This window comes from Ovis canadensis, chromosome 1 (assembly GCF_042477335.2).
Source record: "Ovis canadensis isolate MfBH-ARS-UI-01 breed Bighorn chromosome 1, ARS-UI_OviCan_v2, whole genome shotgun sequence".
Taxonomy (NCBI): domain Eukaryota; kingdom Metazoa; phylum Chordata; class Mammalia; order Artiodactyla; family Bovidae; genus Ovis; species Ovis canadensis.
The window spans coordinates 142,493,029-142,514,801 of NC_091245.1; the positions used below are offsets into that span (position 1 = coordinate 142,493,029).

Sequence of the window (21,773 nt, forward strand, 5' to 3'; positions counted from 1 at the left end):
AACAAAATTATACTTAAATTAATTTCAACCTTTTCCTTTTCACTTTTAAATGTGACTACCAGAACATTTTAAATGACATATGTGGCTTGCATTATGTTTCTACTAGGACGGCACTGTCTGGACCAATGCCATAATTTATTGGACTCAGGCCTTGGCTTTATGACTTGATTCCTGTTAGGAAAAAAAAAAAAGAAAAAAAAAAACAGTGTCCCTTCTACTCATAGGCTGTCAAGAGACTGGATTCAAATGAGATGCGTGTGAAATTGTCTTTAAAAACACAGTAAGATACTCTTCTAGCCCCGAGTCACCAGTTCCTTCTATAAGTCTCAGATTTCACGTTGTACAACCAAGTAGGTCAAAGAGTCTTCTCAATTCTTACTGTAGAACTATCCAGGGCACAAACACTTGAAAGTTTTTGTCTGGTTCATTAAAGAAAACCCCCCTGGGAATCGCCTGGTATTCAAGAGTTCAAAGCACTCTTCACTGGGGAGTCTGAGAGCTGAGGAGGGTCAACTCGAGTCACTCTAACAATTCAACAAAGATGTGGTGCAGCACATTTGATTTCACTGCATCTGCATATTCCTTGAGATTCCTTGAGAGCATTTTGATCGGTGTTTCCTCCTTTGGAGAAACCTATAAAACTCACACAGAACATACAGTGACACTATGGAGACGTGAAAAGGGAACCGTGATGAGCTCTGTTGCTGCTTCTCGAAATCTAAACACAGTTTTATTGATATTTTTTAGGAATAAATGAAACAAAGTTATTCCCACTCGAATCTGTAAAGTACCTTTGAAAGAATGGAAGTGATTTAATAGTCTCTAAAGAAAAGTGCATTGTCTCAGTATGTAAACACGGGTTAATGTGACTATTAATCCTTTTTCTCACCAACTATCACAGGATAAACTGAACTATGTCCCCGATCTCACACCCACTCTAAAAATAGGCTGTTACTGTCCCTTATCCTACCTCCTCTTGTTCAACAGAGCAGGCAATCATTTTTCTTCTCCCGGAATCCTGCCAATTAAAATGAACTGCAAATACTGCTGAGTCAAGCAAAGGCCTTTAAGGCTTAAACTTCAACTGGCTAACTCATTATTAGAAACCAGAAAGGGTGAGTCCAAGAGGGGAGGGAAAGCCTACAACCAGTGGAAAAGGACTAAAGAGATAAAATGTCCCTTTAAGTCACCATCTCGCTGCTCAATGCAGAAACATGTTCAACTTCCTGCCCATGTTCTTCCGTGTGGAGACAGCAATGGAGTCAACATACTGAACACATTACAAAGAACACTGATAACAGGCTCCCAAGAGATCCCCAAACCAGGAACTACCAGCGTCCTGCCTGCACAGATCACTGTGCCAGGATGAGTGCCCCACCCTCTCACTCTCTGCCATTTGTACTTTCAGCCCCACTGAAGAAATTAGGTAGAAGATAAAGGAGCCAGAGCTAGAGAAGGTGACTGCTCTTTACTTCCACTTAGCATCACACTCTTAACAATCTAATTTCAAAATCAATCTAAATTATTCTACAACATTATTTTCTTTAGAAATGCAAGGTACTTCCGTGGTGGTGCAGTGGGTAGGACTCTGTGCTCCCAATGCAGGGGGCCTGGGTTTGATCCCTGGCTGGGGAACTTGATCAGTGTGCATGCCACAATGAAGAGCTCTGGAGACACAAATGAGACCCGGCAAAGCCAAAATAAATCAACAAATGAATATTTTAATAAATCATTTAAAAAGCAAGGTGGATGAAAGACAGTAAGATAAAGCCATAAGCTCATTTTTGTTGACTTTTAATTATTTTTCAGGCTACCTAAATAATTAATTACTTTGTGCTGTGTGCTTAGTCGCTCAGTCGTGTCCGACTCTTTGTAACCCCACGGACTTTAGCCCGCCAGGCTCCTCTGTCCATGGGGATTCTCCAGGCAAGAATACTGGAGTAAGTTGCCCTGCCCTCCTCCAAGGAATCCTCCCAACCCAGGGACTGAATTTCGGTCTCTGGCATTGCAGGCAGATTCTTTACCATCTGAGCCACCAGGGAAGCCTGTTAACTACTTTAATAATTATCAAATTAAAGTTCACATCCTTTACTTGCTGGCCACCAAATGAAGCAGGGTAAAGGAATACTTAGGGAGTTCAGGAAGGTCTGTACACACTGCTATATTCAAAATGGATTGCCAGTAAGGACCCACTGTACAGCAGATGGAACTCTACTCAAAGCTCCATGCCAGCCTGGATGGGAGGGGGTTTGGGGGAGAATGGATACATGTACACGTATGGCTGAGCCCCTTCGCTGTTCACCTGAAACTACCACAAGGTTGCTAACTGACTACACCCCAATACAATATAAAAAGTTTGAAAAAAACAAAAGCTACCAGTCTCAACTCTTGCCTTTACTTCATTACTTACACTTGAGTCTGATAGAGGAAAGGAGGAACTGAAGGGAGGAGGAGAACAGGCTGCAAGCAGAGGATTACGATGAGACTGGAGGAGTAATACAAATTCACCCCAACACTGCGCACGTAGCAGAACCGGCACACAAAGCAAGCCTGTGCAGGACACGGGGCCCAGCCCTGCTCACCTCTTCAAATGATACACCTATTCTTGATCTTCAAATGCTCTTGCCCCTGCTCCAGGTCTCTTCTGAAGCCAACAAGCAGAAATTCCTGCCTGGTCCATCTTTCCCCATTTATTCACTCAATGAGAAACCACTTAGAAAGCTATTTCAACCATCTTAAGAGATGGCAGTACTCTTTGAACTACGAGTGGTGGCCGGAAGGATACAAGTGACCTAGAAACACGGGTGTAAGTTGAGGAGAGAATAGGAAAAGTCAAGTAAGGTGCCTAGATTTCTGCCTGGGGAGTCTGATGGCTGAAAATGCCATTTAATGTGCGAGAGAACAGTGGTGTGGAGACAGGTTCGACTGATCGGTGGTGCCCGTGCAAAGTGTAAGCAGCGGTGTTGAGCGAGTGGTTTGACATTATGGGCAAAGCTTCGGGTGAGTGAGACCAGAGACCAGCTGGAGGCTGTAGGGACAGAAACGGTCACCGAAGCCAGAAACGGACATTTAGGCAGAGGGAGGAGAGTGGATCCACTAAGGACGACGGGGGACGACTCAAGGGGAAAAGAGCTTAGTCAACAGAGCCATTCTCGCTTTAAGAGGGTGACAGTGCGACATGTCCATGCAGCCACGGCGGCCACTGCAGTTTCACAGGGGGGGCTGAAAATGAGATTCTACGGGAATGAACCTGAAGGAAGTCACTGGAGTCAGCAAATGCAGCAAACTCCTTCAAGAGATCTGGTGGAGAAAAGAGAGACAGGGGAGTGCTTAAGGAGGGATATAACGGATATAAGGGTTGAGGGCATGTCAGGAAGGATATTCAAGCTTCCTTAAAGTTGACGGGAATCCCTACATAAGAGACAAATGAGATGGGAAGCGAAAGGGTTCAGAGTCCTGAAGTGAGTGTAAAGAGGAATACACTGTTTCAAGGGAAGAATAATCATGTCAACAAGATTCCAAGTGGGGGTGGTTGGAAGTGAGAGTTCTAAATAAACAAAAAACACCTACTGTATGGAACAAGGAACTATATTCAGTACCCTGTAATAACCTAGAATGGAAAAGAACATGAGAAAGTGTATGTGTGTGTGTGTAAACACACACTTTATTAAACATACACTTACAAGTTAGAGCTCTTATCTTCGGGTTTCTCCATTCTCCCATGGAGTCTGCTACTGTCCCCTGAAATTAAGGGCACATGTGCAACATGCACTGGTTTTTTTTGTTTGTTTTGTTTTTACTTTTTTGTGTTTGTCTTTTGGGCACGTGGGATCTTAAAAGGGCTTCCCAGGTGGTTCAGTGGTAAAAGAATCTGCCTGCCAATGCAGGAGACGCTGGTTTGATCCCTGGGTTGGGAAGATCCCCTGAAGGAAGAAATGGCAACCCACTCCAGTGTTCTTGCCTGGAGAATGCCCATGGACAGAGGACCCTGGCGGGCTACAGTCCATGAGGTCGCAAAGCGTCGGACATGACTGAGCATGCACACACGCATACGGGATGTTAGCTCCCCAACCAGGGATCAAACCCTTGCTACTCGGCAATAGAAGCATGGAGTCTTAACCACTGGACCACCAGCGAAGTCCCAGCAACACACACTATCAAACCAATGGCAAGTGAAAAGTACATCTCTAAGTACATTCTCTACTTACCTGATGTCCACTCCTCAATGTACTAAAATCTAGCCTTACTCTCAGTATAGGAACTGTCCTCTCTCTGGAATCAGTAACTTCCCAAATGTTCTCAACAATTTCCTAAAGTAAGACCCACTGGTCTCATTTCTTCATCACTTTCTGGGACCCCCTCATCCTCTAGTTCTCTGACATTCCCATCACTCCTTACTGTCCCCAGCTCCTCACTTCCCACCATCTAGTAAGACGCAGATGTTCCACAGCTTTACGTTTCACCTTCTCTTCGAGTCCTACCTGCTTTTCCTGGTTAACCTGACATAGATGCCAAACTATCAGCAGTGATTCTCAATTCTGTACCACCCATCTCTGCTGCTCTCCTGAGATCCAGTCCTTTGTTGGAATCTTCCCACTGGATTTCTTTCACCTCCATTCCCCTCAGGCATCCACCACGAATACGGCTGGTCCAAAGCTCAGTCATCTAAGATTTGCCTCTTTTTTCTTGATTCCCTGTAGATTAGTGACATCACCAGCCACTCAAGCCAGAAGCCTTACTCCTTCCCTCCAGCTTTTTCTTGCCCACTCATTCAACCAGATACTGGTTGGGCTCCACTGCACCGCCCTCAGAACAACTTTTCAGATGAAAGAGGGGGCCCAGCATCACTCCTGCTGTATTTCCAGGGACTGCACATGTCCAGGTCATCCTAGATGGATTCCTGCCTTGGAGCTATGGTTCTCCCTGCCTCCAGATCTACCGTGGAGCTCTACACTCTTCAAGAGAATCACTCTCAGTGTACAGGCTCTCTTCTTTAACACCTCCATGAGCTTCTTAGTGCCACCCCTGGGCAGCAAGGGGCAAGACAACACTTTACTTGACAGACAGCGATCCTCCCCTAAGCTCTCCACACAGTCTCCAGGCCTTTGCCCAAAGTGCAGTCATCAATGACATCACGTGGAACCTGTTAGCGTGCAAAACTTTAAGCTCCACCCCACACGTCCCTCTGACTCGGCTGAACATCAAAAGAAGGGCTAGTTAGATACCTTATATGCCCTGAATGTCTCAGCTCCCAAGGCAAGTTGAGTTTCCTTCCAGATCTCTATCTGCTGGGAATACGCCATCAAATCTTGCGCATCTTGCAAAATCCTGTATAATTGTCGGGATATCCAGCACAACCACAGTATGCAGCAGGCCATAAATATTTGAATGACTGGACCATTCAATCAGCTAACTAATGCTAAGTTCAGCTGAGGACCTGGAGAGTCTCAGGTACTCAAGTGCATGCAAAGTGGAAGGCTGAATGTTGAAGGCAGTTGGAAACAGTGGCCCAGAAATCAAAGGAGAGGTGAGCTGGCAACATTTTAAAGTCCCTAGTGACTATTTTGAGAATGCAGTGATGGATAGATTAAGTCATCCAGGTTTCAGATGGAGACTGAGAAGATGGCTACAGGTCAAATCATGGGGGTAGCTGACATTTAAGGGACACAGTGAAGAAGGCAGAGAAGGGCAGGAGAACAGAGTGGGAAGGAAGGAGCCAAAACAGGTGTCATGGAGCTCCAAAGAAATGGATGGATTTGGCATGTGATTATTGATACCTTTGACAATTGAAGTAGGGGGGTGAAACCAGGAGAGAATGAGAGATGTAACTGATGACAGCTGTATCATATCCTTAAGCCTAGTGGCAAAGAGGCTGAAAACGTCTGGTCGTTCAACATTTGCTGAACGCTTGCTATCTGCTAGGCACCACAAGCTAACACTGGGACTGTAACAGTGAACAGCAACACAGATAAGGCCCAAGACCCAGTGCAGTGAGATATATTGGGTAATTTTATGGAAACCCCACAACAGATACGGTAAGGAGCCAATGCTGGGTGGCCTGCCTTGGAGGAAAAGCAACTGTTGCCCAGGTATAATGGGGACTTTTGTGGTATAAATACAGGCATGTACTTAAGAGACAGGCATATAGAGGGAATAAAGTTCACATCTAATAATCTTCATTTTTTTTTTTAAGTAAAGGAAAATACTCCTGGTAAAGCAAAGCAATAAGTATTCTTGACACATAAACCAACTGAGGCTCACAGAGAACAGGGTCCTGTTGTCACTGAATGGCTAACAAGTAGTCTGGAGACCAGACTCATTGGCCAATGCTTTATTTTCACTCAGACTGATACTGTGAAAAGCAGCAGCACCTCAAATGTTTAACACTGCCATCCCTAGGAGACAACAGTGCTGCTGGGTCATGCGCCATATAAGCTTGCAACACCAGTCCAAGCCCTGGATCCTCATGTCAGAAAATATTCGACCAAGATTATAAAATTATTAATAAAAGGCTACTAATAAAAGCCTTCAGTACCTGGCATGTGGTCAAACCAACAGCAAGTTCTTAATAAATGACAGATAACCAGCGATGTTAATTTAGGGTGACGATCAGAGGTAATCAAAGAACAAAGTGATAGCACAGTGATAAAAGCAGGGATTCAGGAGGAAATTTATGATCTTGGCAAGTAAAGTTATACAACCACGTCGTCCCTCAGTTTCTCCATTTGTGCAGCTGGGATCATTACAATACATATCCTCCAGGGCTGCAAGGTACATTAAATAAGTGTATGTAAAGCCCTTACAACAGTGCCTGGCATTTAATAACTGCAAGATCAAGCCTTACTTTTACTATTACTGCTACTACTCTATTACTACTGCAACTACTAGCGGCATGGCTTGCTACTCGGAAGGCAATGAAAGTGTTCCACCAGCAACCAGAGTACACCACAAAACTCTGCAACCCACACAGAGACAGCGCTAGAGGACGATCTACTAATGGCTCATTTTTAATGACAGCCTCCACCTTATGCTGCCAACTGTAAAACAGATTCCAATTGTGTTACCACTCAAACTGAGTTCATGGCAATAAAGTTCTCAAGTGTCAAGAAGTATCTGAAGAAATACTCAAAGCCATATATCAATTACAGTTTTTGAGTTGCTGCTTAAGCCGGAAAACTGAAGTACAACTAGTTTAGTTGAAGACAACAGTCCTACACACTGTACCATAGTGTGTAGATTATAAGCAGCAGGACTCTATACCTATCAAAATATCCTGGGTTTAGATTGTGCCTACCAAGGTGAGGCATCCAGAAAAAATGAAATTATCCTGATATGGCTGGGGGGAGCGGAGGGAGAATCCTCTATAAAGTTTATATTCCTCCACTTCTCTGCTGTAGATGTAGCCTAAAACATTTTTCTCCTTTTTTTTCCACAGAGATCACAATGTTCTCAACTTCTTCAGTTTAGTCCTAGACTAAAACAAGGTGAAAACCTATCACCTAAAATGGTAACTGATCGTTCATCTTTTCCGGAAGCTTTACTTTGGATATTTCAGCCATGTCGAAATGACAAGCATTAAAAAGGTGGAGGTAATGCTACACAGACTCAGATCGAAAATTAGACTTGTTAATAGAATGTTGATCCCATGAGCAATGCTCACAGCTGTGGCATCCAACAATGGAATTAACGTTTCAACAGGAAGTAGAGAGCCATCCCAACACAACGGGCCACTCCATCCAGCTTCAGAATGCTTAAAATTATCCTTCCGGGGCTACACAAAGTGTGCGTCCTAGGGTCCCACCGATGGATGTTTTGTTGTGAGTGGTTTACTGAAATCTTTTGGCTCAACAATGCGACAAGTGCTTACTTTGACATAACAAGATCAGTAGGCTAAAGCCCGGACATGGAAACAAATCCGTTTTTTAAAACTATCAAATGAGTACGTCTTTTGTCCACATTATTTTAAAAGCCTTTTCCCCCTCCCTTGATAAAGGCTCAGTGGAACATGTACTTGGCGGATCCTTTCGGAATTACCCCGTACAAGTCATCCTATCTTATCATCAACATGAATCAAAACATTATAAACTCAAGGTTACTAATTTCTCCTTTGCATTCGGCCCGGCGACTGCCGAAATCAATACTGCATTTTTTTTCTGGAACCTACTTCCGATTTTCCACGGTTTACTTCTCCGAGTTACCGTCTAGTTGTACAGCTCGAGCTCGCCTTTTCCCAGAGACCGAGAATGCTTAGCCCACAGATCGCTCTGCGCCTCTTTCCTGGAGGTAGCCTGGACGATCAAAGGCGCTGAGAAGCTCAGTGTAACATTTAATCATGGCGTTTGTAATTCGGTCTCCTGGCTTGGGCAGCTAGACACCTGAAAATCCGCTGATGCCCAAGGCTTTTGAAATCGGGTAACCCTGGACGGACACGGCACAGCAGCCAACAAGGGAAAGGGCGAGAGCAAATAAAGCAAAGCCTGCACCGGCAGCAAAGAATAGTCCGGGAGAAGCGCCTGGCGCACCCAGTACGCCGCGCCCACCCGCTCGCGCCAGGAGCGCCCCTCCACCGCCGCCGCCCCCTCTTCCCGGGGCTCGGTACCCCCCCACTACATTGCCCGCCCCCCGCCACCAGGCACCCCACGTCCCCGCCTGGCTCCCCTCCCAGCGACCCCACCTACGCGGCTCGCGCGTCGGGTGCTGCAGAACCACCCCGGCGCAATTCGGCGCGCACCGCCACCGCCGGCCGCAGCGCCCCCAAACCGCCCCCTCCCCCACGCCTCATTGTTCCCGGGTGGCCGCGGGCAGCGAGCGCCCGAGGGCTGGCCAGGCGAGGAGGACCCGAGGGACAGAACCGCCCCCCCGACTCACCCGCCACTCCGCACAGGAGCACGAAGCGCAGCAGAAGCGCCATGGTGGCGGCCCGGCCGTGGGAGACGACGGCAGGTAGGCGGCCCTCACCCAGGGGTCTCAGTCTCCCGTCTCCTCGCGCGCTCCCGACTGGCTGGCGGCGGCCGCACCTCGCAGCCTGGTTCCACCCCGTCCTCGCTCGGCAGGTGAAATACGTCACTTCCGGTAGTAGCGAAGCCAAGGCGGCCCGCGCCATCCCCGTCGGGTGCGTGGGGTTGCTACGGCAACGCGGAGCCCGGGGAACCCTCCCGGGAAAGCACTCTTGCCCGGGGGAGCTCGGGAGTTGAGGTGCTCCAGCAGCCACTCGCCCCAAGCCGGCGCCTGGATCCACGCCTCCATGCCTTCAGTTAAATCGGGTTGGTGCACGTGGGTCGAACCAGCTATTCTTCTCCCCAGACGATTTAAACTGCTGTCGTACCCTGGCTTAAAGGCAAGGTACGAGACAACCCTCGCCCACCTGACCCCCGACGCAAAAGGGCTGCTAAAGCAGTTGGTCCAGCCTGCACTTACCCCACCCTCGGGGGTAGGAGCCTCCAGCCACGCCTCCTACCTCTGGAGATTTGCTGCTGGGGCGGGCTTTCCCACCTAAGGATCCCGGAGTGGGCTTGTATGCTTAGCGTCCTGAGGTTCATGGGTCGCAAAGAGTCGGACACGACTGAGCGACTGAACTGAACTGAACTGTCCGACTCTTTGCGACCCTGTGGACTGTAGCCCGCCAGGCTCCTCTGTCCATGGGATTCTCCAGGCAAGAATTCTGGAGTGGGTTACCATGCCCACCCCCAGGGGATCTTCCCAACTCAGGGATCGAACCTGCCTCCTATGTTTCCTGCGTTGGCAGGCGGGTTCTTTACCACTAGTGCAGTGAAGTCGCTCCGTTGTGTCCAATTCTTTGCGACCCTGTGGACTGTAGCCCACCAGGCTCCTCCATCCATGGGATTTTCCAGGCAAGAATACTGGACTGAGTTGCCATTTCCTTCTCCAGGGGATCTTCCCGACACAGGGATCGAACCCCTGTCTCCCGCACCGCAGGCAGACTCTTTACAGTCTGAGCCACCAGGGAAGCTTTACCACTAGCGCCACCTCGAAGGAGGAAGCCAACTGGGCAGCCCCTGGGCATTTGCTCCCATAAGGTAGGGTCCTTTGGGCTGTTGTACTAGAAGGCTAGAGGCTTTTCCGAGTCTTCAATAATGATGGAGCTAATTTGGGAAATACCCAGATTGGGTTTCCTCCCTTGTATTTGAAGGTTATTCCAGCCCTGAGATTGGCCAAGGATCAATGAGTTTGAAAAGTGGGGATAAGTAGGGACACCTAAAGGTTTGGGGGTGGGGAAGAGGGCGGTGATCGGGAGACCTGGGAATGAGATCTTGAATCTCCAGACTCTCCCTGTCAGCCCTGTGATGTCGCTTCTGCCTCCAGGGGCTGGCTATACTTGTTCTTCTGTCATTTTGCTACTTCTCCTTGGTTGGTCTTTGCAGATAATGTTTATTTATAACTGAAAGTGAAAATGTTAGTCACTCAGTCGTGTCTGACTGTGTGATCCCATAGACTGTAGCCACCATGGCTTCTTGGTCCCAGGAATTCTCCAGGAAAGTATATTGGAGTAGATTGCCATTCTCTTCTCCAGGGGATCTTCGCATCCCAGGGATCGAACCTGAGTCTTCTGCACTGCAGGCAGAGTTTTACTATCTCTGACAGTAAACTACTGAGAGACTTCGGTGTTCCCAAGAGTTCCTTATCAGGAATGAATTAGAGGAGAAAAGCAGTGGATGAGTTCTCCAGAATGGGGCAATAACTGGGCAAGTAACTTGGAAATAGCACCTACCTCATGGAGCCTTTCCTGGTGGCTGGGTTGGTAAAGAATCTGCCTGCAAGTTGGGAGACCCAGGTTCAATCCCTGGATCTGGAAGATTCCCCTGGAGAAGGGAATGGCAACCCACTCCAGTGTTCTTGCCTGGAGAATTCCATGGACAGAGGAGCATGGTGGGCTACAGTCCATGGGGTCATAAAGAGTCAGACGCCACAGAGTGACTAACACTTTCACAGGTAGCTATGAAAATTAAATGAGATAATTCACGAAAGAATGCTTGGCACGTTGCCTGATACATAGTAAGTGCTCGTCAAAGTGGAAGCTAGTAAGAAGTGATGGGAAAGTCTTGATATTTATCAAACCAGCAAAGAAAGTGAAACAGTTATCAGGAAGGCCAAGCTTGCCCCCCTGCAATTTAGGTAGGTGGTTTGCAACCCTGGCTGCACATTAAAATTACTGGAGAACTTTTATAAAATACAAATACCTGAACACCAAGTCCGGCAATCCTGGCTTAACTTGTCTCCGGTGGAATCTTGGCTGATTTAAGAAGAGTTCAGAGTAACTGCTAAGGACTTCCTGTTAGTTGAGGAAACAAGAATTCTACTGGATATAACTGAAGGTGATGGTGATGGGTTAGTCTCTAAGTCGTTTCCCACTCTTGCGACCTCATGAACTGTAGCCTGCCAGGCCCCTCTGTCCATGGCATTTCCCAGGCAAAAAGACTGGAGTGGGTTGCCGTTTCCTTCTCCAGGGGATCATCCTGACCTAGGGATTGAACCCTTGTCTCCTACATCACAGGATTCTTTACCACTGACCCACTAGGGAAGCCCATAGTTGAAAGTACGGTATAAAATGTTTGGAAGTTGAATTTTTATGCACCAAATTATACTTTAGCATGCACCCTGGTGGCACAGAAGGTAAAGAATCTGCCTGCAATATGGGAGGCCCCGGTTCCATCCCTGGGATGGCTAGATCTGCTGGAGAAGGAAACAGCAACCCACGCCAGCAACTGGCACTTCACTTCACATTATACTTTATGAAATGAGAAAAAATGTGACCTGTTAATCCCTCAGTCATGTCTGACTTTGCAACCCCATGGGCTATAGACCGTCAGTCTCCTCTGTCCATGGGATTCTCCAGGCAAGAATTCTGTAGTGGGTTGCAATGCGCTCCCCCAGGGGATCTTCCTGACCCAGGGTTCGAACCCACCTCTCTTATGTCTCCTGCATTGGCAGACAGGTTCTTTACTTCTATCACCACCTGGATGGAGGAAGCCAACTGGGCAGCCCCAGGGATGGAAGCTGGGTCTCCCACATTGCAGGCAGATTCTTTATGATTTGAGCCACCAGGGACGTATTAAAGTTTCAGACTGTTTATGAGGACTCTTCTAGTGAATCACTTCCAAGCAGCACACATTTGTTATAAAGTTGCTGCTAATATCTTGAGTGTCTCCTTCCGTAGAAATCAAATGCACCCTCCGGGGTCATCTCAGTCACTTACTAAAGGAAATCTTTTGAAATTACCCCAAATTATTTTTATCTTAATCTCTTTTATTCTGATACTTTGTCATACAATTCTTGCTTTTTGCCTCCTTCTGTGGTAGGCATTTTCATTCCTATCAATCACTTCTCCTTCCCAAATATTTCTAGAAGGCCAAATTACTCATCTTTTTTACTCTGGGGAGCATAGCCCACAGTAGGTTGCCCAGTATTTGTTGAATTGATTCATATATTAATATATTGACTATATTAATAGAGTATGTAAATATCCATACAGTAACTCACAAATCATTATGTCTTAATATAGCTTTTAGAGTGTACTTCTAAAAGGTAAATTTCACTGAATTAATGTTTTCTTCTTTAGATTACTGAATATAGATTTTTCCAAATGAATCATCTCTAAAGGGCTTACCAGGTAGCACTGGTAAAGAGGGCTTCCCAGGTGGCATTCATGGTGAAGAACCCACCTTCTAATGCAGGAGATGTAAGAGAGAGATGAGGGTTAGATCCCTGGGTCAGGAAGATACCCTGGATTGGGGAATGGCTTCCCACTCCTGTATTCTTGCCCGGAAAATTCCATGGACAGAGGAGCCTGGCAAGCTATAGTCCATGGGGCCACAAAGAATCAGACACAACTGAGCATACACACTTGAGTATATCTAAGAATTAAATAACTTTAAAATGAGCTGTTTATCCTATTTAGTGAAGTATTTTTCTTTTAGAAATTACATTAAAACTGGGGGAAAAGGGAAAAAAATTATTTGAAGTCCTCTTTAGACTTTGGTTTACTAGTGCATTATTTCATATAAACAGTAGCTGAAATTATGCAGTAATCTGAAACTTATTAAATAATCTGACACCTTAAAAACCTTTGTTGTTACTGTCTGCTTGGAAATTATGTTCCTAGAATGGGCAGTGAGATAATCTCATTAGTTCTGGAATGTGCAAATTATGGATTGTTTGGTATCTGCAAACCAAGCTTACAGATAACTCACAGCTGTTAAATGAATTGCCCTTTCTTAGTAAGGGACCCAGCACTCACAGACAAGTGTTGGTTAGAAAGGAAAGGTTGCTTTATTCAGGAGACCAGCAACCTGGGGAGAAGGCAGACTTGTATCCAACTCCCAAGATTCTGCTCAACCAAGGAAACTTTTAAAGGGAGAAAAAGGAAGCTAACTGTAGTTAGTCATTTGGGGAGGAGATGAGTCTTTATTGGGCTTCCCTGGTGGCTCAGACAGTAAAGAATCAGCCTGCAGTGCAGGAGACCCAGATTCGATCCCTGGATCGGGAAGATCCCTGGAGAAGGAAATGGCAACCCACTGCAGTATTCTAGCTTGGAGACTTGCATAGACAGCGGAGCCTGGTGGGCTACAGTCCTTGGGGTTGAAAAGAGTCGGACACAACTTAGTGACTTAACAACAGTAACAGGTTGATAATCTAGAAATCTTGTTCTCAGACTTGTTACCATCCTCCACCTGCATGGACGCCTTATCCTGAAGAAGAACTCAAAGATATTGTTATATATATCCTTTGAGGAGGCCCCAGGACCCTGCCCTGTGGCTGCACTATTGTTTCATATGTGTATTTCTCCCGGCAATCTTGATTCCAGCATATGCTTCATCCAGCCTGGCATTTTGCATGACGCATATAAGTTAAATTAGCAGAGTGACAATATATACAGCCTTGACATACTCCTTTCCCAATTTGAAACCAGAATGTTGTTCGTCAGTTCTATCTGTTGCTTCTTAACCTGCATATAGATTTCTCAGGAGGCAGGTTAGGTGGTGTGGTATGCCCATCTCTCTAAGAATTTTCCACGGTTTGTTGTGATCCACATAGTCAAAGGCTTTGGCATAGTCAATAAAACAGAAATAGATGTTTTTCTAGAACTCTCGTGCTTTTTCAATGATCCAGCGGATGTTGGCAATTTGATCTCTGGTTCCTCTGCCTTTTCTAAATCCAGCTTGAACATCTGAAAGTTCACAGTTGACGTACTGTTGAAGCCTGGCTTACAGAATTTTGAGCATTACTTTGCTAATGTGTGAGATGACTGCAATTGTGAGGTAGTTTGAGCATTCTTTGGCATTGCAATGAAAATTGCAATGCCAGAGAAAGGCACTGACCTTTTCCAGTCCTTTGGCCACTGCTGACTTTTCCAGATTTGCTGACATATTGAGTGCAGCACTTTCACAGCATCATCTTTTGGGGTTTGAAATACTGAAATTTCAACTGGAATTCTGTCACCTCCGCTAGCTTTGTTCGTAGTGATGCTTTCTAAGGCCCACTTGACTTTACATTCCAGGCTGTCTAGCTCTTGGTAGGTGATCGCACCATAGTTGTTATGAAGATCTTTTTTGTATAGTTCTTCTGTGTATTCTTGCCACCTGTTCATAATATCTTGGGCTTCTGTTAGGTCCATACCATTTCTGTCCTTTATTGTGCCCATCTTTGCATGGAAAGTTCCCTTGGTATCTAATTTTCTTGAAGAGATCTCTAGTCTTTCCCATTCTATTGTTTTCCTGTATTTCTTTGCATTGATCTCTGAGGAAGACTTTCTTATCTGTCCTTGCTTTTCTTTGGAACTCTGCATTCAGATAGGAATGTCTTTCCTTTTCTCCTTTGCCTTTAGCTTCTCATCTTTTCTCAGCTATTTCTAAGGCCTCCTCAGACACCATTTCGCCTTTTTGCATTTCTTTGTCTTGGGGATGGTCTTGATCACTGTCTCTTGTACAATGTCACAAACCTCTGTCTATAGTTCTTCAGGCAGTCTCTTTATCAGATCTAATCTCTTGAATCTGTTACTTCCACTGTAGAATTGTAAAGGATTTGATTTAGGTCATACCTGAATGATCTAGTGGTTTTCCCTACTTTCTTCAATTTAAGTCTGAATTTGGCAATAAGGAGTTCATGATCTGAGCCACAGTCAGCTCCTGGTCTTTTTTTTTTTTTTTTTTTTTGCTGACTATATAGAGCTTCTCCATTTTTGGCTGCAAAGAATATAGTCAATCTGATTTTGAGATTGACCATCTGGTGATGTCCATGTATAGAGTCTTCTAGTGTGTTGTTGGAAGAGGGTGTTTCTATGACCAGTGCATTCCCTTGGCAAAACTCTTTGCCCTGCTTCATTTTGTACTCCAAGGCCAAATTTGCCTGTTACTCCAGGTATCTCTTGGCATCTCTGCCCCTATGGTATCTCTGCCCTTATGCCAGAAAGCAAAGAAGAACTAAAGAACCGCTTGATAACACTGAAAGAGGAGAGTGTAAAAGTTGACTTAAAACTCAACATTCAGAAACTAAGATTATGGCATCTGGTCCCATCACTTCATGGCAAATAGACGATGAAACAGTAGAAACAGTGACAGACTTTATTTTTTGGGGGCTCCAAAATCACTACAGATAGTGACTGCAGACATGAAATTAAAAGATGCTTTCTCCTTGGAAGAAATGCTATGACCAACCTAGACAGCATATTAAAAAGCAGAGGCATTACTTTGCCAACAAAGGTCTATCTAGTCAAAGCTGTGGTTTTTCCAGTTGTCATGTATGAATGTGAGAGTTGGACCATGAAGAAAGCTGAGCTCCAAAGCATCAATTGCTTTTGATCTGGGGTGTTGGAGAAGACTCTTGAGAATCCCTTGGACTGCAAGGAGATCCAACCAGTCTATCCTAAAGGAAATCAGTCCTGAATATTCATTGGAAGGACTCATGCTGAAGCTGAAGCTGAAGCTCCAATACTTTGGCCACCTGATGTGAAGAACTGACTCATTGGAAAAGACCCTGATGCTGGGGAAGATTGAAGGTGGGAGGAGAAGGGACAACAGAGGATGAGATGGTTGGATGGCTTCACTGACTCAATGGACATGAGTTTGAGTAAGCTCTGGGAGTTGGTGATGGACAGGGAAGCCTGGTGTGCTGCAGTCCATGGGATCCCAAAGAGTCGGACACAACTGAGTGACTGAACTGAACTGGTATATATATATTTATATATATACACACACATAATTTTATGTATTTATTTATTTGGCCAGGCTAGGTCCTCATTGCAGTGTGAGGGCTACTCATTGCAGTGGCTTCTCTAGTCGTGGAGCACAGGCTCTAGGGCATGCAGGCTCAGTAGTTGTGTCTCGAGGGCTTAGTTGCTTAGAGGCATGTGGAATCTTCCCAGACAGGGGTTGAACTCATGTCTCCTGCATTGGCAGGCGGATTCTGTACCACTAAGCCGCCAGGGAAGACCTACACTATTGTTTCTTGATTGGTCTTCCTTTGTCTCTGCATGCACTCACTTTTCTTTCTTTCAAAGATTATTTATTTATTTGGCTGGATCTCAGTTGCAGCACATAGGGTCTTCTGGTGTCTACAGGAAAACTCTTGTAGCATGCAGACTCCTTGGTTATGGCATGTGGGTCCAAATTCCCAGACCAGAGATTAGACCCCATGCCCCCTGTGTTAGGAGCTTGGAGTCTTAGCCCCTGGACTATCCAGGGAAGTCCCTCCCTCACTTTCTAATTGGCAACTGTTTGAATCCGCCTTTTGGACTTCAGGGAAGGTCAAGGAAAGCGAATAATGCCTATTTCCAACAAATAGGGAATGGGGACACATTTGTACCCAGGAGGACCAAAAAGTATTTGTACCCAGGAGGACGCCACAGGGTTCTGTTTGGTTTCAAAACTATTTGAAGCTTCACTTGGACCACTGCTGGCTTAGTTGAGTGCATTGTCTGTAAACTTTCATCATCTGCTTTCAGTTTCTAAAATGTTGGTATTGTTAACTTCTGTCCTTTTACCTTTGTCCCTATGCCTGGAGGCCTTTTTAAAAGTTCCATTTACTATAATTTATTGAGATTTTCGTTTGGGAGGAGTAGAGGCAAATGCATGTGTTTAATTCTCCTTTATTCAAAACTCTGCCCTCAGTTGGGGCTAAATGTCTCCATGCACATTGACAATTTTAAGGCCTGAAGAGAATTGACATCTCTACTCTTCTCCAATAATACGAGGATCTTAGACTGGTTTAACTCCTTCCAAATCCCTCTCCTAATTTATTGTAATCCATTGTTTTTGTTCTGTCTACCTCATAATTATATATTGCCATTTTTTTTTGTTGTTGTTACATAGCACTATTTAATTAGATTTGTCTTGTGGAAAGGGAATGTTGCCTGCCATTCCAGTAAACAAAGAATTTTGCCTGCCATTCCAGTTCTACAAGGATCAAGCCGTCAACAACTGCAACTACCCTCTTCCCCTACCCCCCAGCCTGCCCCCGCCAATGTACACCTGGAGGGTAGTTCAGGATGAAGAAAAACAGGAAGCATTCTGTGCTTTGGCTATAGGCCCTGGATAGTAAAGAAGCATATCTAACTAATAACTTCAGTGAGGCCAGACTCTTGCGTCTTCTCATGTATCAGTTCAGTTCAGCCACTCAGTCGTGCCTGACTCTTTGCAACCCCACGGACTTCAGTTCACCAGGCCTCCCTGTCCATCATCAACTCCTGGAGTTTACTCAAACTCATGTCCATTGAGTCAGTGATTCCATCCAACCATCTCATCCTCTGTCATCCCCTTCTCCTCCTGACTTCAATCTTTCCCAACATCAGGGTCTTTTCCAATAAGTCAGTTCTTCACATCAGGTGGCCAAAGTATTGGAGTTTCAGCTTCAGCATCAGTCCTTCCAATGAATATTCAGGACTGATTTCCTTTAGGATGGACTGATTGGATCTCCTTGCAGTCCAAGGGACTCTCAAGAGTCTTCTCCAACACCACAGTTCAAAAGCATCAATTCTTCAGCGCTCAGCTTTCTTTATAGTACAACTCTCACATCCATACATGACTACTGGGAAAACCATAGCTTTGACTAGATGGACCTTTGTTGGCAAACTAGTGTCTCTGCTTTTTAATATGCTGTCTAGATTGGTTGTAACTTTTCTTCCAAGGGGCAAGCATCTTTTAATTTCATGTCTGCAATCACTATCTGCAGTGATTTTGGAGCCTCCCAAAATAAAGTCTGTCACTGTTTCCACTGTTTCCCCATCTATTTGACATGAAGTGATGGGACTGGATGCCATGATCTTAGTTTTCTGAATGTTGAGTTTTAAGCCAACTTTTTCACTCTCCTCTTTTACTTTCATTAAGAGGCTCTTTAGTTCTTTGCTTTCTGCCATACGGGTGGTGCCATCTACATATCTGAGGTTAATGATATTTCTCCCACATATAGCAAAGCACTAAAATTACTAACTTGAGATGTCTGTTTTTTTTGTTACTAGTAGTAATATTTTGATGTTTGACCACATGTATTTTTTTTCTTTTTCAACAGAAAATTGATGTATATTGTATATGCTAGCTTTCCCTTTACTTCCTCGGAACCGATACCTGTAACCATCTGAGAGACTGCTCCCCAGGCTATAGTCCTCAGTATGGTCCACAAATAAAACCTCACTCACAACTTTCAGGTTCTGCATTTTTCTTTAGTCAATAATTCTCACATTCTTCCTTATTTTTTCCTGTGTGTCAAACCACTTCTTTTCCTTCTTCCAGAAGTATGTCCTTTACAAATTCCTTTACTGAGGAAACTTTGTTTACTGAGAAGTGATTTCTGTTTGTCTAAAAATACATCTTTATTTTGCCTTCCTTCTTAAAAAGTAGAGCTCTTGGTATAGAGTTTGGGTCTTGTCAGTCTGTTCTGTCAATGCTTTCAAAACTCTGTTCCACTGTATTCTGTCTTCCTTTGCTGCTGGAATGAAGTTAATCTAATGATCTTTGTAGTTAATCTGGCTGTTTTTAAGATCTCTTTAATTCGTTAATTTCATTACAATGTGTCGAGTTCGGAGTTTCTGTTTATTTATCCAGCCAAGGATTTCCTGAACCTGAATTACTGTCATGCTTCAATTCTGGAAAAATCTCAGTATTCACAATTTTGTTGAGTATTATTTTCCCCATATTCTTTTATCATCCTCTAAGATATCAGTTAGATATATATTATACCTCCTCATTAGAACTGTCATATCTCACTCTTTTTTATTTTTCAAGTATTTGGTATTCTGAGCTAAATCTCAGGTAATTTTTTCAATTTTGTCTTTGAGTTAACAACTTTGCTCTTCAATTATGTTGAGTCTTCTATTCAGTTCTCTGGATTTTAATTTCAACTACATTTTTCATTTAAGGACATTTAATCTTTTTTCCTATTTGTTTGGTTTCTTATTCCTTACTCATACTTCCAAATACCCCTCATATTTCTCTAAGTATATTGAATATAGATTAGGTGCACAGTAATTACTTTATTTGAAATCTGTGTGTCTCATCTTTTTCCTTGTTTTTTTATACAGGTTCTTGATTATTTTAGACTTCTTTTTTCATGTTCTATGATTATTTCTTATCGTTGGCTTCTTATTTGTGGAATTTTGTGTGAATCATCTGAGGGATTTTTAAATACCTCCCTTGAGAGAGAATTTGTATTAGCTTCTTTTGGGATCTTAGGGGCACTACCAATCTAGGAAAATTTTTAAAATAATTTTTTGCAATAGATTTTATCAGAGAGCACAGTTAATGTAAATTAGGGTCAGAAACCAGCATGAGGAAGAGCTTGAACTTATAAATTCTCAATGAGACTCATCACTTGCATCGCTTCAATAGCGCTTTTAGATAAAATAACAATCCTGTGCTCTCCAGATTAGCTATATAGAGAAATCAAACCATGTCTTCCTTTGTTGATTGCCCTCCAGATGTTTTCATTTAGCTGGCTCCTTTCGGTTTGTTGAATCACTTGAAAAACATTATATTCAGTTGTTTTCGTGAGATTTTCTAGTGCCTGAGTAGAATAAATAAATCCTTGTCAATGATTTTCTCAGCAATTTTTCTTTAAAATATCTAAGTTAATGCATTTCTAAGGCCTCATGCTAACTTTCACAGGCCCTGGGTACTTTTGCCTCCATGAACCCCTCCCACCAATAAAAAAATTTTTTTTACATTATCTTTTATGGCTGTGTTGATATAGAGACAAATTTAATCCAGACTAGATCATTTTAAAAGAACTGAAAAGATTTTCACAGGCTCGGGATAAGTTTACTTTGGGCCTTGGTTCTTTCTCCCTCCCTTTCTTCACCCCTAAGATAAGCTGTTCTGAAGATGCCAATAATATTAAAGGTTTTCTTTGAAAGGAAAGAAGAGGAGTCAGCTTGCAGACTTCCTTCTCATCTCTGTCTTTATGTTACTTCTTTTGCCCAAAGTCTCTATCCTCATCGTTTTTTCATCTACAGTTCCTTTTCTCTACTTTTTCTCTTATGCCACAACAATACATAGGTATTCATTTTCCCTGTACTAAAGAAAGAGATAGGGGCTTACCAGGAGGCACTAGTGGTAAAGAACCGGCCTGCCAGTGCAAGAGACATAGGATACATGAGTTCAAGCCCTGGGTCAGGAAGATCCCCTGGAGAAGGAAATGGCAATCCACTGAGAGAATACATTTACCTAGGGGGAAAGTTTATTGCTTTTTTAAAAAAAAAAACAAAAACAAAAACCTCTTCCTTCATCTCCATGTTCTTCTTTTTCTTCTTTTTTTTTTAATGTTTTTTAAATGTGGACTATTTTCTTGGAGTCGTTACTGAAGTTGTTACAATATTTGAGTTTTTTTGACTATGAGGCATGTGGGATCTTAGCTTCCCGACCAGGGATCAAAAACTCACACCCCCTGTGTTGGAAATTGAAGTCTTAACCGTTGGCAACCAGGGAAGTCCCCATCTCCGTGCTCTATAGTTTATATTTTCGTTTTGAGGTATTTTTGTTTGCTTGAGTGAAAAACAAACAAACAACAGGACTGGGAGAATAAACCAGGAGGTTATATCCTCTTCTGGGGATTTTAACCTGCCTTGGGTGGTGACCTTTAAAAAGAAACGTAAACTTTGTGAACTCGGTCGTAACTCTTAGGAATGAATTACGGTGGCTGGTGTTTTGAGAAGAGGTGACCTCATGTTTGCAGAGTGCTCTGGGCATTTTAGATCAAAGATGCTGAGTTTACCCAGCATTAAACCCATTTAATTTATACCCAGATTATGAATGTGTTATAGAAGTAGTTGAAGCCTCAAATACTTTATGTTTTGCTGGTTTCTTTCTGACTGGAGACAGCTTTCTGTCTCATAGGTAATAACAATGCTTTACGTTTATAGGCTGTATGGCATCTTTCATCCAAGGAGTTCAAAGAGCTCAGCAATTATGACTCATTGTTTCTTAAAATCTCTCACAACGCCTGAGACTGCACTCCTTGACGTAAGCTGGTTATAGGTAAAGACACTTGAGTCATGGAGGCATTATAGGGTAAACAAGGCATCCCAGAGATAGAATTCAGAAGTTCCCCTCTCTTGCCTGGTGGCTCAGAATCTGCCTACAACTCAGGAGACCCAGATTCAACCCTTGGGTTGGGAAGATCCCCTGGAGAAGGGAATGGCTACTCCAGTATTCTACTCTGCAGTGTTCTTGCCTGGAGAATTCCATGGACAGAGGAGCTTGGCAGGCTACAGTCCATGGGGTCTCAAAGAGTCTGAGGCAACTGAGTGACTAACACTTGCACTTTCCCCT

General features: G+C 44.0%; 1 protein-coding gene and 1 long non-coding RNA gene across 7 annotated transcripts in view; one reads left to right on the forward strand and one right to left on the reverse strand.

Moving 5' to 3' along the window:
• Nucleotides 1-9,246, reverse strand: part of CXADR (CXADR Ig-like cell adhesion molecule) — a 67,098-nt gene extending 57,852 nt beyond the window's left edge. For 5 of the 6 annotated variants that reach the window (XM_069550138.1, XM_069550148.1, XM_069550167.1 and 2 more), the window contains exon 1: nucleotides 8,869-9,246. In XM_069550138.1, the coding sequence (XP_069406239.1) occupies nucleotides 8,869-9,103 (235 nt within the window). In that variant the 5' untranslated portion in view covers nucleotides 9,104-9,246. The remainder of the gene's footprint in view (nucleotides 1-8,868) is intronic. The other variant, XM_069550176.1, reaches the window with a different exon arrangement.
• The window catches only part of LOC138418642 (uncharacterized), a 53,909-nt gene continuing 41,201 nt past the window's right edge, over nucleotides 9,066-21,773 (forward strand). Inside the window, exons 1-2 of the long non-coding RNA XR_011248668.1 lie at nucleotides 9,066-9,342; nucleotides 9,890-10,037. This is a non-coding gene — a long non-coding RNA (uncharacterized lncRNA). The remainder of the gene's footprint in view (nucleotides 9,343-9,889; nucleotides 10,038-21,773) is intronic.